Below are 17,282 nucleotides of genomic sequence, written 5' to 3'. Positions count from 1 at the left end.
AAAATGACAGAAGCTGATTGGCTGGTACTATGGGGCCTATTCATCATACCTTAAAATTCGATGGAGGTTTAGAACTCACATGGAGTTCTACCTAATTACCGGAGGAATTCATCATTCCTCCTCCCCATAACTATCTATTCCGAAAAGCTGTAATTTTTGCGATGACAGCTTATCGGGAAATAGGTACTTTTCCCTGCCTGCTCTACCTTACAGCAGCTGGAATCCGTGCTGCGCATGCGCTGTTACATTCGTAAACCCAGTGCATGCGCAGCACTACTTACAGCTGCGGTACTTTTGTGTACCCCACCAGCCCCCCCCCCCACCCTCCTCCCCCCGCTCACCTTCCCCCACTCACCTCCCCCTCGTCCCCGCACTTACCTTCCCGCGCAGCAGCCTCCGGCTCCGTCCTGCTAGTCCCTGTCTCTGGGCAGTTGGTGATTGCAGGCCCTGTGCTAGTTCCTGCCTCTGGGCAGTTGGTGATTATAGGCACTATGCTTGTTCCTGTCTCTGGGCAGTTGGTGATTATAGGTCCTGTGCTAGTCCCTGTCTCTGGGCGGTTGGTGATTATAGGCATTGTGCTAGTTCCTGTCTCTGGGCAGTTGGTGATTATAGACACTGTGCTATTTCCTGTCTCTGGGCGGTTGGTGATTACAGGCCCTGTGCTAGTTCCTGTCTCTGGGCAGTTGGTGATTATACATACTGTGCTATTCCCTGTCTCTGGGCAGTTGGTGATTATACATACTGTGCTATTCCCTGTCTCTGGGCAGTTGGTGATTACAGGCCCTGTGCTAGTTCCTGTCTCTGGGCAGTTGGTGATTACAGGCCCTGTGCTAGTTCCTGTCTCTGGGCAGTTGGTGATTACTAGCACTGTCTTAGTTCCTGTCTCTGGGCTGAAGTCCCGCACACTAGAAAAGGGAGTGTGTTTCTCGCACCCGCTAGGTCACACTCCCTGTGGGTGATGTTTTAGGGGCATAATTATGTGTTTCTCATCATTGCTGAGTCCAATACTCTGGAAGCTGCTGGACTGCCCCCAGCCTCCTCCCTGCACTAAATGGACATTGCGCGCCTGTGCCACAATGTGTCCCCCAGCCTCCTGACCACCTGTGGGACACTGAGGCCAGCGGGAGGGACTGTGCCAAAAAAAAAACGGGACTGTCCTGCTGAAATCAGGAGGGTAGGGAGTTATGATTTGGGTGTTACTGGCACTGCATTAGTTCCTAATTCCAGGCAATGTTTTACTAACAAATAGCCTTCAAGTGACAGACCTGCTCGCTCCTCGTATACTCAGCTGGAAGCACATCCCAACTTTCACAGGTTCTCATCCAACAAGCCAAGTTCTGTTGTACGTGTGCAGCGACCTTCCTGTCCATTAGTGCTGTGTAAGAGCTACCTTACATTAGACATAGTATTAAGCACACACAGAATTGTTGCCTATAGTCCTCATGTGCGTAACTCGTGCAGTGTGTGTACCGATTGATATTGCAGAGCGGATTCTGGGTTCTCTGAAGCCCGTAGACTGATACCTTTGGAGAGATACTTCTGCTCTTATTGCCTCATAATCTCAGTTAAGCATTGAAATATAACTAAGACCCCTGAGGCGTTTTTTAATAAAGGAACTTTATCTGTTTATTTCCTCCCAGTGGTCCCACTTGACATCAGTGTATGCTTTGAAGTCTCTTCTACAGTACATTTGCAGCATTACGTGACAAGGACAGCCTAAGTACTGAATTACAGGTCTTACTTGCCTGCAATCGTTTCTGATTGACAATATACTCCTAGGTTATTTAGTTGTCATTAATAACTATGTCGTTCAGGATTATAAATGCTTAATGTTATTTATAATTTTGTAACTGCGTTCTATTTTGTAGATATACCTTACATCCCAGGGGGTTATACACTCTTCCCATGTTTGGTGCATCTTAGAGTAACCCCATGGTTGAAGCCAATTTGTAATACAGATTTAAAAAGTAGGTGCATGTGTTTTCTATATACAGATGTTTAGTGAATTATTACTGCTGCAAATGGTGCCTTAATTACCCTTCAGTGTATCACTTTCTTATTATGAAGTAATAGAAGTGTAGATTGTACATAGTGAAAGAATAGAAGTGTCGATTGTACATACTGTATCTGCCTAGCAGTGCTCAGAATTCTGCAGCTAGATTGACATATTGGTGGATATACATATATAAAGAGTACTTTTTAGACACATATATCTTTGTATACTTACTCTGCACCTGATTCAGGCCCTGATTCAGAGCCGGACGCTATTTGCGGTCGTTCGTTTAAAAAAAAGGGGTGGCTATTCAAATGAACCGTTCGCTCTTTGCGGTCTGTTCACGCCTCTATGTCTGAACGAGCGAACAAAACTTGCGGTCGTTTTTTGGATAACTACGCCCCCTGGCCGCTCGCATCCTACGTCATGTCCGCTATTTATTAGATTAATCGAGTACATCGACCAGGGTATGAACTGCTCGCTATTCTTGTGGTTGGTTTTTCCTACCGCTATCTTGCGAGCAGTTCTGACTATAAAATAACCCAGTGACGTGGTCAATGACGCTGCTGTATTAATTATGCACACCCATAAAACGCCCGTTTTGACCTTTAAGCACGCCTGCGTTCGGATCTCCACTCCACGTCTTCAAGCACCTTCCCCTGTTACCACCCACATACGCGTCCTCCTGTCACTCATATTAGCAGGCATTCGCTATTTAGCGAACACACGATTTTCGGCCGCACTGACTGGATCGCGCATGCGTATTACGATCCGTACGCATGCGCAGTTGGGCAAACATCGCTCGGAACGAACGAGCGACCGCTTACGAGCGGCTCTGAATCAGGCCCTCAGTACGGAACGCCTATGTGATCGCAGCTCCATAATCGCTAACAGTCTCACTGCGAAAATATGCTAATGATTGCAATCGCAATGCTGTCTCGGCCAAACATAAGGACGCACACCTTACCTTACACACATCCGTAATACTTAGCAAGACTGCGAAAGCATCTGTAACATCGAGTACCATCGCAGCCTCACGCACACTTGCACAAGCTCTGACCTATCTCAGGAATTGCTAACCTCATCGCACGCAGTGAAAGACCAAGCTGCGTACAGCATCGCAGTGCCTAATTTATGCACGCCCCTGTAACAGCCTTCAAATGCACTGACACGCCTGCGTTTCACTGATCACCCCCCTGTCACCACCCCCATATGGTCACTTCCTGTCAATCACTTTGCGATCGGTCTGCGTAGTCACTGCGATCGCAGTGAGGCCTTCGCGCATGCGCATTGCGATGCATGCACAGAACGCAGCAATTGGACGACTGCGTGCGTAATCGCAGTTGCGATCAGTAAATCAGATAGATAGATATGAGAAAAATATTTAGATATGAGATAGATAGATAGATAGATAGACAGATAGATATGAGATAGGTAGGTAGATAGATATTAGATAGATAGACAGACAGATAGATATGAGATAGGTAGGTAGATAGATATTAGATAGATAGATAGCTATGAGATAGATAGATAAATAGATATGAGATAGATTGATAGATAGATAGATAGATAGATAGATAGATAGGTAGGTAGATATGAGATAGATAGATAGATAGATAGATAGATAGTTATGAGATAGAGAGATAGATAGATAGATATGAGATAGGTAGGTAGATAGATATTAGATAAATAGATAGATATGAGATAGATAGATAGATAGATAGATAGATAGATAGATAGATGTGAGATAGATATGAGAAAAATATTTAGATATGAGATAGATAGATAGATAGATAGATAGATATATATGAGATAGGTAGGTAGATAGATATTAGTTAGATAGATAGATAAATAGATATGAGATAGATAGATAGATAGATAGATAGATAGATAGATAGATAGGTAGATATGAGATAGATAGATAGTTATGAGATAGATAGATAGATAGATATGAGATAGGTAGGTAGATAGATATTAGATAAGTAGATATATAGATAGATATTAGATAGATATATAGATATGAGGTAGGTAGATAGATGTGAGATAGATAGATATGAGATAGATAGATAGATAGATAGATATGAGATAGGTAGGTAGATAGATATTAGATAGATAGATAGATAGGGAGATATGAGATAGGTAGATAGATATGAGATAGATAGGTAGGTAGATATGAGATAGGTAGATAGATAAATACTATAGATAGATACATAGATAGATAGGTAGGTAGATATGAGATAGGTAGATAGATAAATACTATAGATAGATAGATAGATAGATAGATAGATAGATAGATAGATAGATAGATAGATGGATAGATAGAAGCGCTGGTAAAGTGATGGCAGATATGTTTGTCCAAGGTTTCTGGCCTATGTTTTTTAAACCACCAGGAAAAGTCTGTTTCTCCTAAACAGATTAGAGTCTTGGGGTGTGGGTGTGAGAGAGAAGGGAGGGCTCCTTCCTCAAGGCTGTTTCGGGTCTTTAGGTCTTCAGCCTGAGAACAGGCTAATTAGTGACTGCACCTGTAAGATGCTGATATAAGCTGTGTCAGGGTTTGGCTCAGTGTCTCACTACCCGGGGAGAGCAGGCTTGTTCAGAGAGACTGTGATGTACTGATTGTAAGTACTGTGCATATGCCTATGTTTGTGGTGGGACATTAGGTCCTGCCATGTTGAGAGAGGGAATCTTTTGTTTAGTTAGTGCTCAGACGGGCTAGGATTCATTGTTATGTTTTCTATTTTAAACTGCACAATAAAAACTAGCTACGGCTAGCTTGCATGAAAACCCTGGACTGGTTGTGCTGTTCCGGGCTGCTAGGTGTTTGGAGGTGTCCATCTACCCCAGGAGAGGGACCTTCTACCCCGATCATATTACAATAGAAATATATGAGATAGAGAGAGAGAGAGAGAGAGAGAGAGAGAGAGAGAAAGATGCCTCACCAGTCCTAGGCTTCTAATATCATCACTAGGTTCTGCCACTTGACAAATTGTACATATTACTAAAATGTTCCCCATGCTATTATGGACCTGAGAACGTCTGGAGCTCCTTTGGGGAGTGACTAATTTCTTCTCCCTTTTGACCATCTGTCCCGTAGTTCCCTTAGCTGTTTATGGCCCAGTGGGGGGGGGGCCAATTTTAAAGGTATTTATCTTAGACACTTCCATATGGTCAACTACAGTATTGATTAGGGAATTTACAGTCCTAAAACTACACACTACACATGTATCCCCCTCCATCAGTCCTCTAATAGGATTGTCTTTTTAAATGAACACTCGCGCCCAGTGCTGTTCACCAGTAATACAGTAGGCTCTATGTGCATTTGGGCGATGTTCCTGTCCCTCTCATCCTAGAGGCTCCATTAAATGTGCACAATTCCACGGTCTTGGCTAATAAATTTGACTTCATTTCAAGACATGGAGGTGAAAAATGTGACAACACGGGCAATAACGCCAAATGTTGCGACAAACATTCCCACTGATACCGCTACACCTGTCATATGGGCCCATAAATGTATTATATGTGGTTAACTAATTAGTCTTGGCACAATATGTAAGAAGGATAGGGAAATTAAATGTAACTCGCTGACAAGACGTTAGAGAAAGCACAACAATTTACAAAATGACTTTGGCCTCAGAGCATTTCCAAATCATTGCTCCTGCCAAATACACGTATCTGTATGGAAACAAACTTTTCATGAATGCTGCAAATTGCACGCCCTGGAGGATGTAGCACAAGCATTTATGAATTACAGTAGTTACTCGATTAGACAGTCAGAGACACATCTTTGCACAGTCCTGCTTCCGCATGAGGGTAGAGAGGGACTAGAAATCCTACTGACTACACAAGAATTAACAGAGGCTATTTCTTAGGTGCCTCCCAGTAAATGCTTTGAGCCAAGGGCGAAACTACAGTAGGTGCAAAGAGTGCGGATGCTACGGGGCCTGGGATGCCTCTGGGGCCCGGCCACTTCCCTGCATCGAGTTACACTGCCATCTCCTGAGCCCACGGCTTTTCTATTCTCACCAGAGTGCTGCTGTAGGGCATCTGGGCCCAGAGCTAATCTAAGCCATCTCTAGCTGCTGCCTGCATGCACTGTGATGTCACAATGCAGGTCACAGCCCTATATAAAGGATGCCCAGCTACTGGCAGCCATTTTGTGGTGACATTCTCTCCTAAACTGATACGTCAAATAAGGTCCTGAACAACAACATCTTCAGAAAAAGAATCTGAATAACATCTTCAGGCAGGTAAGGACTATAAAACTAATTTTGGCCTGTCTCCCTTATCTCTTCAGACCATACCAGCTCTCCCTCATTGTCAGGGAGACTCCCTGAGATAGAAGTAATCTCCCTGAAAACCCTGCCGATCTCCCTGATTGCACCTTACACCCATTATGAAGCATTTATTTAAAAAAATGAAATAAATAAATCAGAAATATATACATTCAAATGGGATCATAAGTATCATTTCCCTGCATTGGTTATAACTTAAGGCGCAATGATCCCTATGCGTTTTCTGAAAAGCATCGGTGTGTTTTCATCAACAAATAGATCTTACTAACTGCTTTGGGGCTCATTTACAATTGGATGTTAGTCAGTATTATGACAGATGTAACAGTACACGCCCACTTTACCGCCACGCTCATAGGTGCTGCTTACACAATCTCTCTGATATGCTTTTTCAAAAGTAGGCAAGTATGCTTCAGTCACCTCCCTCTGTTTTTAATTTAGAAACAATGGATAAAGCAAATTATTCATCTGATATGACACGGCGTGACTTAACATGGGTATACACTTGTCCAATCCTCCGGGAATCGAACTCCAGACCAGACTGATGACATAATCCTACTGGAGACCTGGTCACAGATTCAATACCCAATATTATGATTACACAGCTGTCCAGTTTCTCAGATTGGTATCTACTGAAAGGATTCTGTCACCATACACACTCTTCCAATCTTTGGCAGACCAGTTGCCATTCACAGACAAGGGCGTAGATACAGTAGGTGCAGAGAATGGGGCTGCTATGGGTCTCAGGCCGCCTGTGGGGCCCTGCCCACTACCTGCAATGAGTTACACTGCCATCTCAGGCTTCTCTAGTCTCACCTGAGTGCTGCAGCAAGGCATCTGCTGTCATTGGCCAAGCCGCCTCTTCTCTTCTCACTGACTGACTTATTAGTGAATCATAGCCTTCTTAGATGCCAAGGGTGAGATGTACTAAGCATCGCTTCCGCAATGCGGCACATCCCGCCGTATGTACCAAGAATATCGCAAAGGACAGCTCTGCCGATATGAGCTGTCCTTTGCGATGCTGCCTTCTGTGCATGCGCAGTAGGACGCGGGCCGCAGGGGGTGATGCGAGGGATCCAATTGGATCCATCCCAGCCTGGTGCGTCCCGATAAGAAGCCCATAGGCTTCTATTGGGTAATGCCCAATTACTTAGCACATTTGCGGACTGTAGTAAAACCAGCGAAAACAGCACTTTCAGGGATTTTATCGCATTTTCGCCGTTAGTACATCCCGGGCCTAAGTGATATCATGAACATTTAGAATTAGGGAGACTATATATATATTTTTGAAAATATTTTATTTTCGTTGATAATGCTATATGCTAATCACCATTCATTTAATCCTGCATGTCAGCTAAGTAGACAGTGCAAATAGGCAGTGCAGATAGTGCAAATATTAGATCATTTACAATCAAAATAGATAAACTGCTAAATTATTTGCACAGGGGGGGCCTGTGGAAATTTTGTTATGGGGCCCCCCCATAGGTATTGCTACGTCCCTGCTTTGGGTTCAATGACTTCAGGTCAGTTATATGGGACATTATTTCAATATCTTTGGGCATCATCACCGAGGATTATTCTCTTCCTTGCCAGGCAACGATGGCCCGTCATGACTGTAATATACGAGCAGGGGAAAGGCACACATGTGCAAGATCTCATCTAATCTTCTTATTAAATATTAACGTAAAATGATATGCAGAGATACCAGGATATTGATGATAACAATTCCACCCTGGAATCATTCACCGTGATTAATCAGGTTTTGTAAAGTTCCAAGAGAATACGATAAATGTTGTGAAGCTCCTTTACTTCACCAGGACCAACATAAACCATCTTTCATGTTGTCAGTAGACATAAGAAAGGCCCTTTATGGGTCAATCTGCCTTTTCCTCAAGCTCTCTGGTCTGGATTTAGAGGCTGACATAATGAAATGGATACTGGCGCAATGCAGGGTCTCAGTGAGCAGGTTTTGATTCCCACCATTTGACATAGAGAATACGGCTGAGCTGGACTGTCCACTATCTTCCTTTATCTCTCTGACTGCGCCAAACTTAATGAAGGAATTATTTCACCACCTCTCTGTCTGTAAAATACATTTAGGAAAGTCAGAGGGGATGAGTTTCCATTAGCTCTACAGTCAGTTACTCTACGGCAATCTACATACTTCTTCTTCTAGTGGTCAATGCGCTGGTCAATGCGCTGGTCAATGCGCTGGTCAATCTCATCAATTAGATGCTTGGGAACTCAGTGAGCTTTGACTACTGGTAACCTTTATTCAATAAACCAATTACCTTTTCCATGACCATTTAACATGATCTCCAGAGGTGAGATAGACGGAACTTTTACGATCTGGAAGGATTCGCATAATGAGAATGAACGTTATCAGAAACTTCTCTCAGACAATCTTGATAGCCATTTGCAGGAAGTGCTTATTCACAACATGTATCAGGGGCATAGGCTGTATAACTGAGACAGAAGGGATGCAACCTCCCAAAATTAAGGATTATTACTATGAGTAGAATATTTGATTGCTGTGATGAATCATCTCATAAATTATGGGTGGCGGGTGAACAATCATTTATTAAATACCTTCTCTCCAGACTTCCATTGGCCCCCGAACCTCTGTCCTAAAACTCATGCATTATTGTACCCTACAGAATACTTATGGTATAAGAAGCATGGGATTTCCTCCTTTCCTTCACCCCTATACACTACCTTTTGTTACAGGCATTGGGAGGATAGCCATGGGCCTCAGCCTCGCTAATGGTATAGATAGAAGGGGATGTAGTCAGCATCCCGGCGGGATACTCAAGGTTGAAATACCGGCGCCAGAATCCTGATAGAGTTGGGATCCTGGCTTTAGAATCCTGACCGCCGTTATCCCGATGGTAAATATCGGGGGTTAGGTACTAGGGAGGGGTTAGGGTTAGGCACTATGAGGGGAGGGTCAGGTTCAGGCACTAGGGGGTTTAGGGTTAGGCACTATGAGGGGAGGGTTAGGTTCATGCACTTGGGGGGTTATGGTTAGGCACTATGAGGGGAGGTTAGGTTCAGGCACTAGGGGGGTTAGGGTTAGGTTCAGGCACTAGGGGGGTTAGGGTTAGGCACTATGAGGGGAGGGTTAGGTTCCTGCACTTTGGGGGTTTATGGTTAGTCACTGTGAGGGGAGGTTAGGTTCAGGCACTAGGGGGGTTAGGATTAGGCACTATAAGGGGAGGGTTAGTTTCAGGCACTAGGGGTTGTTAGGGTTAGGCACTATGAGGGGAGGGTTAGGTTTAGTCACTAGGGGGGTTAGGGTTAGGTTCAGGCACTAGGGAGGGGTTAGGGTTAAGCTCTATGAGGGGAGGGTTAGGTTCAGGCACTAGGGGGGTTAGGGTTAAGCACTATGAGGGGAGGGTAAGGTTCAGACACTAGGGGGGTTAGGGTTAGGCACTATGAGGGGAGGGTTAGGTTCAGACACTAGGGGGGTTAGGGTTAGGCACTATGAGGGGAGGGATAGGTTCAGGCACTAGGGGGGTTAGGATTAGGCACTATGAGGGGAGGGTTAGGTTCAGGCACTAGGGTGGTTAGGGTTAAGCACTATGATGGGAGGGTTAGGTTCAGGCACTAGGGGTTGTTAAGGTTAGGCACTATGAGGGGAGGGTTAGGTTCAGGCACTAGGGGGGTTAGGGTTAGGCACTATGAGGGGAGGTTAGGTTCAGGCACTAGGGGGTTTTAGGGTTAGGCACTATGAGGGGAGGGTTAGGTTCAGGCACTAGGGGTGTTAGGGTTAGACACTATGATGGGAGGGTTAGGTTCAGGCACTAGGGGGTGTTAGAGTTAGGCACTATTAGGGGAGGGTTAGGTTCAGGCACTAGGGGGGTTAGGGTTAGACACTATGAGGGGAGGGTTAGGTTCAGGCACTAGGGGGGAGGTTAGGGTTAGGCACCAAAGAAGGAGGTTTAGGTTAAGGATAGGGGGAGGGTTAGGGTACTTACCTTAAGGGAGTCGGGACTCTCACTGTAGGGATGCCGCTGTTGGTATTCTAACCGGCGGCATCCCGACCACCGGGATCCTATACCCAACCCGATAGAAGGGCTAGATTCCTCTGCAAAAATGAATAATGGGCCTGATTCAGAGCCGGACGCAATTAGCGCTCGCTCGTCCAGAAAATAGGGGTGGCTATTCAAATGAACCGTCGCTGTTTGCGGTCTGTTCACGCCTCTAGGTCTGAACGAGCGTACAAAACTTGCGGTCGTTTTTTAGGAAACTACGCCCCCTGGCTGCTCGCATCATACGTCATGTCCGCTATTTATTAGATTAATCGAGTACATCGAACAGGGTATGAACTGCTCGCTATTCTTGTGGTTGGTTTTTCCTACCACAATTTTGCGAGCAGTTCTGGCTATAAAATAACCCAGTGACGTGGTCAATGACGCTGCTGTTTTAAATATGCACACCCATAAAACGCCCGTTTTGACCTTTAAGCACGCCTGCAATCGAATCTCCACTCCCCGTTTTCAAGCACCTTCCCCTGTTACCACCCACATACGCCTCTTTCTGCCACTCAAATTAGCAGGCATTCGCTATTTTGCGAGCACATGAATTTCGGCCGCACTGACTGGTTCGCGCATGCGTATAACGATCCGTACGCATGCGCAGTTGGGCAAACATCGCTCAGAGCGAACGAGCTGCCGCTTACGAGTGGCTCTGAATCAGGCCCAATGTTCATTAATTAAACAGTTCTGATATGCACTGTCTACTAAGCAATTGCAGAGATAAATAACCCTTTATACAGTCAGTAATGTATGGACACAGGACATATGCGACATGCAGGTTCACAAATACAGCATATACTGTACATTATTACAACTCCCCACAGATTTTGCCCATTCTCATAATGAAAGAAGTAAGTGGAGTTTTGCTCTGTTGCTATAAAGCAGTGCAGCTACACGTTCCTCTACACACATAAAGGCTTCTACTTGCAGCACAATCAGAGAGGCTGTATGTAAATTGCTGCCAGGGTGGTCCAAGGCATAGGCCCTGATTCAGACCCACTCGCGAGCGGCTGTCCACTCGCAAGTGGGTCGATGTTCTGCACTGAGCATGCGCACGACGGAGGGAGCTCCGTCGTGCGCATGCGCCAGACGCGACGAGCGAAGGAAAGTCCTTCGCTCGTTGTGTCTGATCAAAGGGGGCGTGCTGTCGATGTTGATTGACAGCACGCCCCCTTTGGTGGGCGTGCCGGGGGCGTGCCTCCCTGACGGGGGTGTTCCCACGGGAACGCCTCCCGTCAGAAGCCGGCCCACTGACATCACTAGTGATGTCAGTGGCAGTGATTTTGGCTCTGATAGAGCCAAAATCACTCCGGAGCTTGCGGTTGAAAACCTCAACTGCAGGCTCCGGCTCGCAGTTTCGATGGTCGCGATGGTCAAGACGCGGCCATCAAACTGCACGCTCGTATAGACTGTGGGTGGTGACCCACAGCTATACGAGCGTCCAGGAGGACGCTCCATTTTTTAGGAGGGCGGCCCTCATTCAGAGCGTGCGCTCTGCTCAGAGCGTACGGCTCTGAATGAGGGCCATAATCCTCCCCACAGTCCCAATTTTGGCAGTAGGGGTCCCAAGACTTGAGGGCTTTGTCCAGCCTTCCCGTTTGGTACTCATTGTACCGGTAGGCTGGGTAGTGACAGTGCCATTCACAGCTGCTTTGCATAGCAGACCGGTGGTGAACGGGTGTCGTGCGCACTTGCCATGGCGTTTCCATCTTTCAAAGGGAAGGAAATGTATCCTAAGTTCTGTATGATAACTGACAGGATGTCTGCTGAGCATAGGTCTATTTCTCCTCACCTGTGGGGAAGATGCACTAAAAGCCTTGGAGAGATATAAAGTGCAGGGTGATAAAGTAACAACCAATCAGCTCCTAACTGGCATGTTACAGGTTGTGTTTGAAAAATAACAGGAGCTGATTGGTTGGTACTTTATAACTCCACATTATCATTCAAGGCTTACCGCACTATCACAATTGTATCTGCCATTGGAGTACAGTGAATTGTGCTCATTATCATGTTCATGGAACAAGCTTAATAAATACTTACCTACTCTTTTGGAAGGTGTGGGAGGCTCCTGATTGTTAGAGTTGTCCACCTCACCCCTGTGAAGAGTGGCCGTATCTCCCACATCCCACCCACTCCCTAGTGGACAATTGCGGGTCCATAGGGAGGGGGCGGGGCTAAAATGACATAATCGTATCATTTTTAGCTCCGCCCCATCTCCACAGATGTGAGCGTTGCTGCGTTTTGCATGCCAGGGGCAGGGCCTAATGATGTGCAGTCCGGCCCCGCCCCCTAAAGTGGCCAGCTGCATCCCCTCTCCTGGCTTCTCACGGAGAGGAAACATTCAGAGTAGTTAAGCATGGCTTGAAGTGATGTGTGCTGTGTGACATGGCACGTTATCCTGTGACTGTAGGGCGATTCACATGGTCAGCAGTAATACTCGGGTGGGCATTGGCATTTGAACCAGTCTGGCCATTTTCATCTGACATCACTCATTATTAGCAAGGTATCTCCGCCAACAAATCTGCCACACACTGAATATTTGATTGTTTTGCACACCATTCTTTCTAAACTCTACAAATCATCAATTTCTGTAACACTTAAATCGCCCTGGCTGCCACCAACAATCATTCTATGGTCACATTTCTTCCCCTTCTGGTGTTTGGCCTGAACAACAACTGAGCCTATTTACCAGGTCTGCAAGCCTTAATCCATTTTCATGCATTGAGTTGCTGACACATAAATGGCTGAAATTTCCAGTACCGCAGCTATACCTATTAAAGTGACAACTGTGTGTATGTATGTGTGTGTGTATATATATATATATATATATATATATATATATATACACACACTAGTAGATGAACCTATATATAGTCTTCCAAAATCAAACGGCACTCCATGTACAAACAACAACTGACATGCGGCGTATGTAGTCAATGTTTCAAAGCCTTTATTATGGCTTTTTCATCAGGTACCTTGACAAAAGAGCCTTTGGCGCTCTGAAACGTTGGTGTAATACAAGCTATTTTTGCAAGTCCTGGAGTGCCGCCTATGTCTGTCCTAGGATCGACTGTTTGCTTGTGTACCCATTCATTTGGGAAGGCACCAGGGCAGCTTACTGGAGACATTTTGACTGAGTGTCGGTTCTTCTTTGCATTTGCATTTGTATATATATATATATATATATATATGTATATGTCCTGAGGAAAATGTTTGCCGAAATCATTGAAACGTTGGTGTACTTGGTCTCCTGTTAAATTATTGCAATGAGTGCCACCTGTTGTCTTGCTGTATGTCGTAATCCACCTGCTTGGAGGCTTATGTGAGGAAGGCACCTGCACTTTCAAATATACTGGCTTGGAGAGGAGTGCTGCTTGAGTGATTCATTCGTAGATATATATATATATATATATATATATATTTATTAATAAATGCGAATTAGTAGACAAATAAGGTTCTCTGTGCAGAATTTCCCCTTATTGTTTTTTTTGTGTAAAGTATTACAAAGAAAAATCTGAATTCTACATTTTGTCTATATTTTCTTCTCTATTCATTTTTTTTATTTAAATATTGTTATATATTAGAGACTGACGACATCTTGCTAACAAGTGATGTGTGATTTATTTTCAGTTAAGTGTTCTGTTCCCTTTAATATACAGTAGTTCCAATTTCTGGTTTTCTTTTTTTTTCTGTTACAAATTAGTTAAAGTAAACCAGATGCCTTGTTACACAATTAATTCTAAATGAATGTCACAGTGGCTGTAGAAGGTGATTAAGTATATACTGTACTGTGCCTGCTGCTAATGACCACTTTACAGTGATAACACAATAGAGCTATTATTGTATGAATGTACCGAATGCCCCTTCATTATATTAAGGAATACAATCCATCTAGTAATTGTATTTACTAAATTTAACCAGGCCCCTATCACAGGCTCCTTTGTCTCCTGACACAGCTAAGAGGTTAGTCTAGCGGTTTACAATTTCGTGATAGAATACAGCTAAGCATAAATTGGTCTCGGATTTATTATTTTCTAAATGAAAACAGCGTGAGCTGCTCAAAGTTCCTTTCTCAACTTTCTTTTACTTTTTTTTTTTTAGAATGAACTTTCATTTCTAATAATTACCCAGTTATACATTTGCGGAAATAAGACTTTTTCCCCCCCCTCATTATACTCAGCGGGCTTGCTGAGATTTCACATCAATTATCATATACAACTCACCTATAAATAATGTTTCTCGTTTAGCAGATCCGGGTATTTATAATATTCCTTTTAACATTTCAGGCACTCTTTTGTAGAAGAAGAATTGAAGAGGAAGGCAGCTGCTCGCACAATACGCTGCAGAATGTCGCGGCACAGCCGTTTTGAGAGGGATTTCTGCGGAGGGTGGGAGAGATGGGAGTGGAGCCCGAGTGGCAACCATATGAACACGAGTAATGTGAACAGTACGGTCAATGGGAATGGCAACAACAGGCCTGGACTGCTACCCTTGCCCATCGTACCGTCCCGGCTTCCTACACCAACATCAACCACCTCTACAACGGTCGGCAGTGATGCTGTGACGAGCATCGCCAGCAATCCATCTGCAGCGTCTGCGTCCAAAGTAAGAACGCCATTTTATTGGATTTCTGTGTGATAATGTGCATCTTAGTGTTTCGACACTCTTGTGAGAGTTGGGGAGGCGGCCATTTTGAGGGCTAATCCTATGATTGAGCATGTACAGTAGATTAGCAATTCAGGACAACGCAAACTGACTTGTGGGCTGTGGCTATATTTATGAGAATGCAGATGGCCCGTGACTTTGTGGCTCTATGATGTCCCTTATTCATAGTCATTTGGTAGTTTATATGAATGCTTGTCAAGGCCACAAAATGGCTGCCTCCTCTTTTTGAATTTGACAGGTGGACATTATTGGACAAAAGTTGGTGATGACGACTAAATTTATGAGAATGCAAGTGGCCCGTTCACAAAAACTAGTGACTTTGTGGCATTTTGATGTCCCTTATTCATAGTCATTTGGTAGCTTGTATTCTCATGCATATTTGTTAATACCACAAATTGGCTGCCTCCTGCTTCAAAAGTTGGTGATTACGTTCACGCTGGTTTGATCGTAGTGCTGGTTTGACAGGTGTTGCCACCAAAAAAATATGGTAGTTGCGCAAATCAGCTTAATTGCATACCACAGGTGCTTGTAAAGGGCGAGGTTTACACTGAACACAGAAAAAAAGAGATTTGATTCAGAGGTATTAGTTACATACCGGTACATTTGCAAATATATGAATAAGCGCCAGGCCAATCGTCAAGGCTCCTCTATACTGGCGTCCCTAACATTAAGGGGTTCACGTCCGAGAAGCAAGGCACCCCAAAAAAAAATTTCAGCCAAGGACCATCCCCAGGGCATCACACGAAAAAGGGAAAAAAGGTGATAGTGAAGTGTAAAGAAAAGATGTGTAAGGATAAATCAATAAGTGTTAATGAAATGAGAAAGAATTAAAATGACATAAATAATATACAAGCAAATAGAGAAGTGATAAAAATATTCTATGTGAATTAAGTGGTGATGCCATGAGAAAGGTCCAGCCAGAACCCCCCCGGGGGCCCCACTCCCAAAAGCTCACCCCAAAATAATTATTGCTACATAATGGTAGCACCCACTCTGGGTCATATAATTACAATTGGTGTACTGCATGATAACAGCACATATATAAGCTGCTTCAAAAGTCGGTGATTACGTTCACGCTGGTTTGATCGTAGTGCTGGTTTGACAGGTGTTGCCACCAATGCAACTGCGTTATAGGAAACATAAATGTGTAATAGTTTTCCTCTAAGCTTCTCCAAACATTTGAAATTAATTCCTCTCGAAAAAGGATAAACATAAACTTAACCTCTCTACAGTATGAGTCTGTCCATCTTTCTTTGTGGTTGCTGAAATCTTCAGCCAGTGGGGACGGCAACTTTTCTAAAAAAAAGCTATTTGTATATATATATATATGAGAAATCATTAAATATTCAATAGGGGTATACAGTTTTTTTCTAGTGAGTGGGAACTGGCTAAATGGGATAGACATACTAAATCCTATATAATGCAAAAGTTAAGGTACTGTACCAATCAATTCCTAGCTATCATGTATCTAGTACATTCTACAAAACGATAGCTAGGGGTAAATTTACTAAAGTGAGAGTTTTTAGAAGTGGAGATGTTGCCCATAGCAACCAATCAGATTCTACTTAACATCTAACTAGCACCTTCAAGAAGATAATATTATTATTATAATTTATTTATATGGCGCCACAAATTTTCCGCAGCGCCTTACAAAGTACATAAACAAATCAGTTGACCAGCGACTTACAGAACAATACAATACAGGACCAGGACATGGATAATATACATTGCTACATTAGCGACCATAACACCCAGATAAGCAACAGAACAAAGCAACCAAGTGTTAGGTGCCCTAGTGGTGAGTAAGAAGTAGATGAAAGTAGAGAACGGAGAAGCACAAGAGGGTAGAGGGCCCTGCTCGCAAGAGCTTACATTCTAAAGCTAATCACTAGAATCTGATTGGTTGCTATGGGCAACATCTTCATTTCTAAAATCTCTCACTTTAGTGAATGGGACAGGAGAGTCTATATACCACTGGCATTAGGGAGAGGGCTAACCAAAAATGTATCTCCCAATCAGGGCCGTAACTAGGGTGGTGCGACCAGTGCCATGGCACAGGGCACCGCAGGGCAGGGGGCACTGTTTGGACCTGTCAATTTTCCTTATCATTCTCACTTGTAGCTTCCTCTTCTTTTATCCCCAGCATCTCCTGGCCTCCCCTATCTCTTCCCTGGTCCTTCCCCATGAGGCCATGGCCCTTTTTCAGGTGCATCTCATGTCCCTATTTAAAAAATGTTGGGGGGGGCGACAATGCTCTCTCTGGCACAGGGCACCGAAAAGTCTAGTTACGGCTCTGCT

At 44.2% G+C, this 17,282-nt stretch overlaps 1 protein-coding gene across 1 annotated transcript in view; it reads left to right on the top strand.

Annotated features, from left to right (window-relative positions):
- KLHL29 (kelch like family member 29) overlaps positions 1 to 17,282 on the top strand; it is a 926,340-nt gene that overhangs the window by 350,506 nt on the left and 558,552 nt on the right. Inside the window, exon 3 of the mRNA XM_088467301.1 lies at positions 14,606 to 14,924. Coding sequence (XP_088323427.1) covers positions 14,667 to 14,924 — 258 coding nt within the window. The 5' untranslated portion in view covers positions 14,606 to 14,666. The remainder of the gene's footprint in view (positions 1 to 14,605; positions 14,925 to 17,282) is intronic.

This window comes from Taudactylus pleione, unplaced genomic scaffold, assembly GCF_031769625.1.
Source record: "Taudactylus pleione unplaced genomic scaffold, aTauple2 ptg000070l, whole genome shotgun sequence".
Lineage (NCBI taxonomy): Eukaryota > Metazoa > Chordata > Amphibia > Anura > Myobatrachidae > Taudactylus > Taudactylus pleione.
This window is presented reverse-complemented; position numbering and strand designations above follow the sequence as displayed.